Source organism: Gymnoscopelus braueri, assembly GCF_963280865.1.
Source record: "Gymnoscopelus braueri genome assembly, chromosome: 20".
Taxonomy (NCBI): Eukaryota; Metazoa; Chordata; class Actinopteri; order Myctophiformes; family Myctophidae; genus Gymnoscopelus; species Gymnoscopelus braueri.
The window spans coordinates 25,076,006-25,086,884 of NC_137622.1; the positions used below are offsets into that span (position 1 = coordinate 25,076,006).

Sequence of the window (10,879 nt, forward strand, 5' to 3'; positions counted from 1 at the left end):
GAAAGCCGTTTCAGCTACATTGTATGTATGTATGTGTGATGATGATGATGTCATGCACATATTGTTCATATGTTAAGGTTTTTAAAGTTAGTAATAAGTGTTGATCAGATAGTTTGTATTTCCTAAACTGGTGGATAATACCCAGGTTTTGACAAGGACACACTGGTTGGTTATAGGCCCCTCTACCTTTGTGTTACTGCCATCTTGTGGTTATGTTTCAATGTTTCTCATGATGCAGCTCAGTCAAATGATAGAAATGGCACGGCTTATGACCTATCTCATTTTGTTAATTATTTATCCTTAACTTTACTTGAAGTTGGTTGGAAATGGAATCCAAATCATCAAGTATTATTGTCAAATATCCAACAAACTGCACATTGGACTATCAGTTATGACGTTTTATATTTTATTTGAGATCAAATCCCTTTTAAGGACAGGTTACTGCTGTGATTTTCAACTGATAAGCTGCTTATCGTGCTTAGTTCAGTTTTCATTTGAGGAAAGACCGTGGCCCCTATGGCCTGTGAATATACCAGGAACTTATAAAAGATCAAAATAAACAAGCATGTTTGTTCTAGCCACCTGTGTGGGACTTCTCATCAGTTTCTGTGAATAAGATATTCCTGGCAGTGGAAAAAATACAATAAAATACATCACTCTGAAATCAACATCATTTTTGACAAGTGAAACAAGCCACAAAGATTGATTTTATTTATTGATTTGAAAATCGTATTCTAATTCTAATTCTCAACTATGAAAGACTTATTGCTGTCACTGTTTGTAAAGGCTATTCATTTTAGCCCAGATGTTGTTGCTGTTTGGCAGAAACTTTTTATCTCCATGAATTTACAAATTTCCCCCAGATAAATTAAAGCCCTACTTTGTCGTTCGAAAGTGTCTTGCAAAAGTAGAGAAAATAGATGATCTACAAGCTCACAACATGTCGCAATGTGATGTGTTGAGCTTGTAGATCTGCTATTTTTGAAAAAGTTTGAAAGTGAAAGTGTTTAATTCTGTCTGTTGCTATAAATATGTAACCAATGAACCAAAGTATTAGCCAGAGCTGGTGATTAAATATTAACTTCATTGGATCCATTGGAACAGGTTTTTTTTTTCATTTCCTGAAAGGTAATGGTTTTGGACATATGCCTGACAACAACGATATTTAACATTTTCAGATATAAAATCAATGTATTTTATTGCTTTTCATTGTTACAATTGTATGATAATCATAGATGAGTGACGGACTATATTTCCCTTCTTTCAATTGTCTCTTAAATTGGCAATGTGAGCACTTTTATGTGTGGACATGTGCATTCTCAACAAAAAAAAGAGACAAAAAGCCACACATTCTGCAAACAACATGCAAGTGCAATGGAGAGACGAGAATGACAGATAGTGTGTGTGAGTTTGTGTGTGAATACAGGGTGGTTGGTGTATGAGAGATGGATCAGGGTGCAGCTAGATAAACATTATCACTCCAGAAACCAAAATAGTCACTGCTGGTAAAGAACAGAGCACACTTTGATAACACACTACGGGGGGCGCCGTTTCCTCATAAAATGAAGAACACAAATGTAAATCGTCATATTTTTATTTAATTCAAGTGCCAGCTTGGTTACACAGCAGTGGCACCTAATTCACTTCTAAGATGTCTCCTCCAAAGTGCACAGGGAAGCCGTCTGTACATCTTACGACGATCTTCCTGGTTTTGATTCTGCTACTGTACCGACATCGCCTTGGGCCGTCATTAAATGTAAGCTTACAAACCACAAGGTCAAAGAAGGCGGTGCTCTTCGTCAGAAGCACGCCGTGGTACGGGTATGGCTCTCCAGCACGCCCACAGATTCCCTTAATGTCGTTGAGGCGTGCACGGATGAAGGTGTTGGTGTCCTTGCACTCGTCATCGTTGCGGCCCGTGTAGATCTCCCTCCGCCGTATCACACAATCACAGGAGTTTGCGTTCATGTCAGGGAAGTGGTGCTGATTTACGAACTTCGTATAGCCTTCTGGCACAGAGTGCACTGTGGCGCAGAGTAGTGCCAGGAGCAGGCACGGAAAGTAAGCCTTCATGATTCCCTATGTCAGTGTTGGACAGAAACCCCTATGGTCAGTGTTGGACAGAAACAAAGTACATTTACTTGAGTACTATCAGTGCTTGAGTATTAGTTTTTTGGAAACTAATGACTTTGACTTCACCACATTTCTAAGACATTATTGTTCTTTTAACTACATTTGTGTGTGTGTGTGTGTGTGTGTGTGTGTGTGTGTGTGTGTGTGTGTGTGTGTGTGTGTTGTGTGTGTGTGTGTGTGTGTGTGTGTGTGTGTGTGTGTAATATTCTGTGTAAATGTTCTTATAAATATGTATTATGCACATTAGTATTGCCATGTTGGAAATCATAAAAGACTAGGCCTACAAGACATATTAGCAATACACCCCTACCTCAAGTTGCTCTAGTGTCATCTCGATTTACATAACTTCTATTAAACTATAAAACCTAAAGGTGTACTACTTTAACTAAAAATTACAGATGTAAAACATTTACAATGTTAAGATTATTATTTTTAATAATTGTATTTGGCTAATAGCCAAATAAAACAAAGGCTACACGTGAAATGATTGTATGGCAAAGAACTGCTTTTGGTTAGTCTAACTAACTGTTAAAAAATGTATTACCAAATGAAATCTAAAGCCAGATGCTTCATTATTGTATGTGGGTGAATAACGTTTTATTTGGAATGGATGCAACTTAAGTTTCAAAACCCATACCTGTTAGCAGCCAGTCTGTATGAACCTGGCAACACTGTCGCTCGCGCTAGTGGAGCAAGCTACTGCTCACAGTTCGGCATGTTGTCATGACATTAGTGGAGCTACATAACTTGTTAAGGCTATTAAAAGGTCGACATTAAGAGTTTATTTGAAGCATGAGTGCGTGTCAAAAATCCTTCCACTTCAAATGAACTGCAGAATGAATGAATTAAACTAAACGACTCAAGACCTGAAACAGCGCGTTGACTGACAGACAGAGCTCATTTGGAGCAGATCAAGAGGTTCAGAGTTCAGACATGATGACAGCACTGACTGGACCTATCAAGTACGGAGCTAAAGCCGAGCCGGTGGTGGAAAGTAACTAAGTACATGCATGTACTCAAGTACTGTACTTGAGTACAATTTTGAGGTATTTTTTTTTTTACTGTACTGGAGTATTTCCAGTTTTCAGTACTTTTACTTCTACTCCACTACATCTCAGAGGCAAACATTATACTTTTACTCCACTACAATTATTTGAAAACTTTAGTTACTAGCCACTTTGTATATTTTGATTATTATTGCAAAACATAGGCTACATTAACCACTTCCGCCCTATATAACGTTGGCTATTTGAAAAATATGCAACATATTGTGAGCTTGTAGATCTGCTATTTTCAAAATATTTTTTTGAATACGTACAGTATTAGATATGATATGATAACTTGTGAAACGGGACTTCTGCATAATGAGTACTTTTGGTACTTTAAGTATATTTTGATGCCAATACTTTTGTACTTTTACAATTACAGTCAGAGTATTTCTACATTGCAGTATTGATACTTTCACTTAAGTAAAAAATATGAACACTTTTCCACCACTACTATGAGCTGGAGCCCATTTGATCCCGGATTGAGCCCTCATAGGTGTTACCAATCATAATGATTAAGGTTGTGTTCCATTCAGTTCAGACTAGGGGTGCTGGCTCACTCACTACTGGACATATTCTGCTACATTAAATGGAACAGAGCCATATCAACAGTTCAACACATGTAAAGGAAGTAATTAAGCTGCCCAGTGTTTGGCCAATTATGGCTGCCATGTGAGGAACATCATCATACCATAGAATTATACATCATACAGTGATGATTTTAATTTCTTAAGACCTACAGTACTGTATGTATAGCCAGCACAATACATGCTGTACAGCAGAGGCTCAGTGTGGCTGTGGCCTTCAAGCAGTGAATCATGCAGTGTTTTAGACATTTTGTGATGAATGGAAAGACAGTCATGAGATTCAACTCAGAGCAGGTGTGTCATAGGCTAGAGTAGACCTACTGATAGGTGAGTATTATTCTATGTTCTGATTCTGACATTTCATGCCACTAGCAGTAGTGATGCAGCAGTAGTGGATGTTCATCACATCTATCTGTGTTGATGATGTTGTTGTTGTTGTTGTTGTGCTATTTTATGGAATTATTTGGTTGCAAAGGTGTACAGTAGACACATAAATTAAAAGATTATAAAAATGTAGCTACATGAGTCAAAAATAAGAGTGGACACCGTTGTAACGGTTGAAAATAAATAACGAGAGGCCTGCAGATGTTATTTGTCCAAATATAGGCCCTACAGCCCCATGCTGTCTCTATTCTGTCCTCATTCATGTTGGTTAGTTGTGACTGACAGTTCAATCTCAGGGTGTTAAAACCCTGCCTGCACCAACATCTCTTGTTCGGTGTGGTGTGGTGTGGTGTGGTGTGGTGTGGTGTGTGTGTGTTCCTAGAAAGGCTGCTGTATATGTAAAAAGACAAATGACAGAAAGTGACATTATTCATCATAATCATCATGATCATTATTATTACTGTTTTTTCAATTTCACTCTGCTTTATAGGGATAAATGTTTCAATATTGCCAAGTGTGGCAAGTGTCAGGGAATCAGATGATAAACACAAAATTAATAAAGAAATAATGATCTCTCTTCAATGAACTTCTGTCCTGACCCCTGTGTCTATCTGCTGTCTGCAGCCTTCACCTGACGAGCCCTGCTGATAACTCTGTCTGTCCCGTGGTGAGCGTCCTTCCAGAGGGGAGAGAGAGAGAGACGGTCATTGGCGTCATGGACCATCGCGCCGGGCCAGGTCTACATTGAGGTGGAGTATTAACTAAGAGTACAAGTCCAAAGACCGCCTCATCACCATCCACCAGCTAGAATGCAACATGCTGGTGAAGAAGACTGATGAGAAAAGGCAGGAAAAAAATGAGAAAATCCAGCCATCCATTCTGGTCTACTAATTGTGAGTACATTATTTTCTATTCTATTCTGATGGGTTGAAGGTTTTCTGGATGACCGCTGTATCATGGAGTTGCCACTTAGTGTTGCCACTAGTCATGGGGGATATTGATCTAACTGTGATGGTGTTGTGTTCTATAATGATAGTACATCGGGTCAAACCGGGAGCCTTGGCTCGAAACGTTGTCAATATATTTACAATGGAGCAGATGAGTGTCCAGGTTTATTCTTCTTCTTCATGTTACTTTCCAACCCAGTACCTCAACCAAGTGATGTGCGTATTCTATTAGTTTTCACAGTTTGCTGTTGTGCCACTTACTGTAAGGTACAGTAGTGGATGTTGATCTAATTGTGATGGCATATTTTATTGTGTGAAATAATATACTTGCAGAGTGCAGAGTCTAAGCCTAATGGTAGAGATGCACAAGACATCTCATGTTGTTTGCTTCCTGTTTTTTTTATTCTGAATCAGTATTACGTCTTGTGATTTGTTTTCTTTTTAATGCGTGATTATGAAATAGTTCTTTCATACCTTCAGTGAATTAAATTAGATGCCATATCACAAGTTGTCTCAAGACACTCAACATGTAGAGCAGGGAGATGACATTTCCCCCCTGAGCAAGCATTTGGTGATAGTAACGAGGACAAAGTTCCCTTTAACGGGAAGACACCTTGAGCAGAACCAGGCTCTTGGTGGCCATCTGCCTTGACCGTGCCAGGAAGAAGGAGAGAGAGAGAGAGAGGGAGGGAGAGGGGGAGACATGAAGATGTACAACACAATATAGTAACTAGAAGGCTTCAACCTCTATGTTAGTAGACGCTTAGTAGATTTGTATTTGAATCTGTTCTTCTGCTGCTTGGTAAGCCGTTTCAGCTACATTATATGCATGATGATGTCATGCACATATTGTTAATATGTTAAGGTTTTTCAATTTAATAATTTGTGTTGATCAGATCCTTTGTATTACCTAAACTGATGGATTATACCCTTTTTATTTGACGATGGGTTCCCAGATTGAGGACACACTGGTTGGTTATAGGCCCCTCTACCTTGGTGTTACTGCCATCTTGTGGTTATGTTTCAATGTTTCTCATGATGCAGCTCAGTGAAATGATGGAAAATGATGGAAATGGCACGGCTTATGGCCTCTCTAATTTTTGTTAATAATTTTTATGTACTTAATAACTTTACTTGAATTTGGTTGGAATCCAAATAATCAAGTATTATTGTCAAATATCCAACAAACTGCACATTGGACTATCAGTTATGACGTTTTATATTTTATATGAGATCAAATCCCTTTTAAGGACAGGTTTCTGCTGTGATTTTCAACTGATAGCTGTTTATCGTGCTTAGTTCAGTTTTCATTTGAGGAAAGACCTTATGGCCTGTGTGAATATACTGTATAAGTAACTTATAAAAGATCGAAATAAACAAACTTGTTCTAGCCACCTGGGTGGGACTTCTCATCAGTTTCTGTGAATTAGATATTCCTGGCAGTGAATTTTTTTAAATAAAATACATCACTCTTGACAAGTGAAACAAGCTACAAAGATATACTATTATTGCAACTAAAAACAAGATTTTTTATATTGATTTGAAAATCGTAGTCTAATTCTGAACTATGAGAGACTTATTGCTGTCGATGTTTGTGAAGGCTGTTCATTTTAGCCCAGATGTTGTTGCTGTTGGGCAGAAACTTTCATAAATGTACTAATATCCCCCCCATAAATTAATGCCCTACTTTGGCGTTCGAAAGTGTCTTGCACAAGTAGAGAAAATAGACGATCTACAAGCTCACAACAGTTTGGAAGTGAAAGTGTTTAATTCTGTCTGTTGTTGCTATAAATATTTAACCAATGAACCAAAGTATTAGCCAGAGCTGGTGATTAAATATTAACATTGGATCCATTGTAACAGGTAATTTTTTCATTTCCTGAAAGGTAATGGTTTTGGACATAGAAGGTTTATGCCTGACAACAACGATATTTAACATTTTCAGATATAAAATCAATGTCTTTTATTGCTTTTCATTGTTATAATTGTATGATAATCATAGATGTGTGACAGACTATATTTCCCTTCTTGCAATTGTCTCTAACTTGGCAATGTGAGCCCTTTTATGTGTGGACTTGTGCATTCTCCAAAAAAAAGAGAAAAGAGAAAAAAAGCCACACATTCTGCAAGTAACATGCAAGTCAATGGAGAGACGAGAATGACAGATAGTGTGTGAGTTTGTGTGAATAATGTACATATTGTAACCTTCGTTTTAAAGTTTTTATACAGGCTTATTAAGTTTTCAAACTGAACTTTTTATGACAAGTGGAGCTTACTATGAAACCGTGCTCGGGTTGTGTGAGTCTCCGTCTGTCTGTGGCGCTGCCTGTGTGCAGCTGCGCCCCCATGTGACTCACGCTCTCATTGGCTGCTGACAGATCTCAGAGTGGAGCTTACAATAGACACACAACGTAATCGCTCAAGAAACCAAAATAGTCACTACTGGTAAAAAACAGAGCACACTTTTGATAACACACTATGGGGGGCGCCGTTTCCTCATAAAATGAAGAACACAAATGTAAATCGTCATATTTTATTTTAATTCAAGAGGCAGCTTGATTACACAGCAGCGGCACCTAATTCACTTAAAAGATGTCTGTTTCATAGTGCACAGGGTAGCCGCCCGTACATTTTACGACGATCTTCCTGGTTTTGATTTGGCTAGTGTAGTGACATTCCTTTGGGCCTTCATTAGATCTAAGCCTACAAACCACAATGCCAAAGTAGCCGATGCTCTTGGTCAGAAGCACGCCTTTGTGCGGGTATGGCTCTCCAGCACTCTCACATATGCGCTTTATGTCAATGAGGCGTGCAGTGGTGATGAAGGTGTTGGTGTACTTGCACCCGTCATTGTAGCTGTAGATCTCCTGCTGCTTTATCACACTGTCACAGCTGTTTGCATTCATGCCAACGAAGAAGTGCTGATTTAGGAACTTCTTATAGCCTTCTGGCACAGCAGAGTGCACTGTGGTGCAGAGTAGTGCCAGGAGCAGGCAGGGAAAGTAAGCCCTCATGATTCCCTATGGTCAGTGTTAGACAGAAACAAAGTATATTTACTTGAGGGCTTTATCGGTGCTTGAGTATTCGTTTTTTGGAAACTAATGACTTTCACTTCACCACATTTCTAAGACATTATTGTTCTTTTAACTACATTTCTAGGAAGGGACCCCTTTGACCCAAACTGATTAGTTAGTGACACTAATCAATCAGTCACTAACTGACTTAAAGGAGTAGTTCACCCAAAAAAGGACTTATTTTCTATCAATTACACACCCCTTGAAGCCTTGAATTCATGGAGATTGTTTTGTTTTTGTCGCATTCCTAAGCCAATCATTTGATGACCGTGTCATCGGTCTCAATGGAGTGTCCGGTCATCAAATGATTGGCTTAGGAATGCGTCAAAAAACCCCAAAATCTCCATGAATGTTTTGGGTGAACTACTCCTTTTAAGCGCTATTTCAAGAATAGTGAAAATAGCCGATCTACATGTTCGTGACGTGTTGTATCGGTTGTTGTGAGCTTGTACTGTAGATCTGCTATTTTCACAATTTTTGAATTTCTTTGAAAATTTCTTTAGAATGTCAATTCATGATGTCAGAAGACAACAGCCTAGCTAAGAGCTAAAATATATATTTTATGAAGACTATGTCATTGTGATTACAAAAAAAGAGAAGCAAATGCAGAGTAGTTAAGTATGTTGCTGTAATAACAGCATTGCTTTTTACAATTGAGCAATTTTTTATTTTGGCAATTTATACACAAAAATGCTATGGATAAAGATGGGGATAATTACCTGTGTCATGTAGTGCTGATCAGCGAAATGCAACTGTGAATTTGCGTTGTTTAGGATTGGGGTTGAACTTCGGTTCCTTGACCTATATTGGCACAACTGTACAATTATCTAGCCAGTCACACAAGCAATGCAACAAATTAGATCTCCCCTTGTAAAGGATATTTGAGCAACCGAACAACTCAGACCTGTGTCTTTGATGGTTTTATTATACTAACACACAATACAAACATACTCTAACACTTTTAGGCCATAGGTTATAAACCTAGAAAAGGAAACACAAACAACAACACAACAACAAATTACTGACATGAGATATACACACAAAACTATGAAACATATCAGAAATACAAACATTTATCGTCGTGTAAACACTCTCAATTCTTACCGTCAGTCTCTCGGAGCTTGCAATGGAAAATGACGAACGTAGCAATAACACCCTGGTAACTAGTAACACTGATGCATGCAGAACACGTCGTCCTTTTCAATGAGCATCCTCTCTATTTATATGGGTTGGTCTACCCATGTGGGTGTAACCTGTTATGGCAGAAAATACGTGTGTGTGTGTGTGTGTGTGTGTGTGTGTGTGTGTGTGTGTGTGTGTGTGTGTGTGTGTGTGTGTGTGTGTGTGTGTGTGTGTGTGTGTGTGTGTGTGTGTGTGTGTGTGTGTGTGTGTGTGTGTGTGTGTGTGTGTGTGTGTGTGTGTGTGTGTGTCAGTCACACCCACAATAGGGCAGACTATATTTTTATTGCTGCTACAATGTATGAGGAACCAGAACAAAAATATTTACTCGTATACAAGTAAGAGTAAAAAAGTCCTTGCTTTTAAATGTACTTAAATGATTTTAAAAATACTTAAGTACAAGTAAAAGTAAAAGTACATTTCTTATTTTTCACATCAATGAATTGCTGTAATTTTTATATGGCTTTTTTAAAATCACAAGCCAAATTAGTGCAGCATTGGTTCAAAACGAGTAATCTAAATGAATATCTTTATAGCCTAGTGGTGCAGCACAAAATAACCAAATAACCACAAAATATTACATTTAAATATACTGTCTTGAACAAACTAAAATAAAAAGTTTCCCCATTCAAGGCGCATGCATTGTTGTCAAGGCAAAAAACAAAGCATGTCACTCTTTGCCTTTCAAGAATATTCAAGGCAAAAAAGTACCATATGTCACTGCTATGCGCCAGGGTTGAGCTGAAGGGGGTGCTACGGGGGGTCGTCGACCCCTTAGTTCCCAGGCTGGGGGCTCGCGCGTGCTCCACATGCACGAGCTCCACATGCACGCGCGAGCACTCAACGTCAGCCGCCCGCGAGCCGTCAATCATTAACACAACAACGCACCGTCAGGGGCGAGCTATATTATACCTCTATGGGGGCGAGCCGTCTTTAACACCTTTAACAATGGCCTCAACCTGGCTGCTTTGCATAACATTAAAGCCATGGAGTGTGAAAGGGTTAATCGCTTAGCAGAGGACAAGAGCTAGTAGCCTGCCAGACACTCACAAAGTTATCCCTGTCTAGCTCTGGTCCATAGCGTTAGAAGGAGTTCTCCTTAACGCTATGGTACTTTCGATTCTTCCCCTCGCACCGCGGTAGCGCAGCCTCTCGTCTGTAGTAAAAAATAAAAAATACACTTTTGGTACTCACCAAAACAAAGACGGTTTAATGGAGTTGAAAGCCTATTCTACTAAGTGGGAACACTGTGAGCCCCCACCTCACGTCTAAAATACACTTTTTGGCCAGAAAAGAAAATATTTCACCGGAAGGAAGAATCTGGTCTAATAGGAAAATTCCATTGACCAGATCTGTAGAGGGCACTGTGGAGTAACGAAAAACAGGTTTTAATTCCGGTGAAATATTTTCTTTTCTGGCCAAAAAATTTATTTTAGACGTGAGGTGGGGACTCACATGTTCCCATTTAGTAAAGTAGGCTTTCAACTCCATAAAACCGTCTTTGTTTTGGTGAGTAGCAAAAGGGTATT

The 10,879-nt window shown here is 38.9% G+C and overlaps 1 protein-coding gene across 2 annotated transcripts; it reads right to left on the minus strand.

Moving 5' to 3' along the window:
• Positions 1 to 1,428: 1,428 nt before the first annotated feature.
• On the minus strand, positions 1,429 to 9,381 carry LOC308075884 (ribonuclease pancreatic-like). 2 transcript variants are annotated; one of them, XM_080415865.1, is made up of 3 exons: positions 9,276 to 9,381; positions 8,891 to 8,972; positions 1,429 to 2,079 (listed from the first exon to the last, which is right to left on the minus strand). In XM_080415865.1, the coding sequence occupies exons 2-3, from the start codon at positions 8,897 to 8,899 to the stop codon at positions 1,636 to 1,638; spliced, it is 453 nt and encodes a 150-aa protein (XP_080271991.1). In that variant the 5' UTR covers positions 8,900 to 8,972; positions 9,276 to 9,381; the 3' UTR covers positions 1,429 to 1,635. The 2 variants fall into 2 exon arrangements, 1 of the variants encoding a protein (XP_080271991.1); XR_013932230.1 differs by lacking the exon at positions 1,429 to 2,079 and adding an exon at positions 7,985 to 8,117.
• Between the last annotated feature and the right edge of the window lie 1,498 nt (positions 9,382 to 10,879).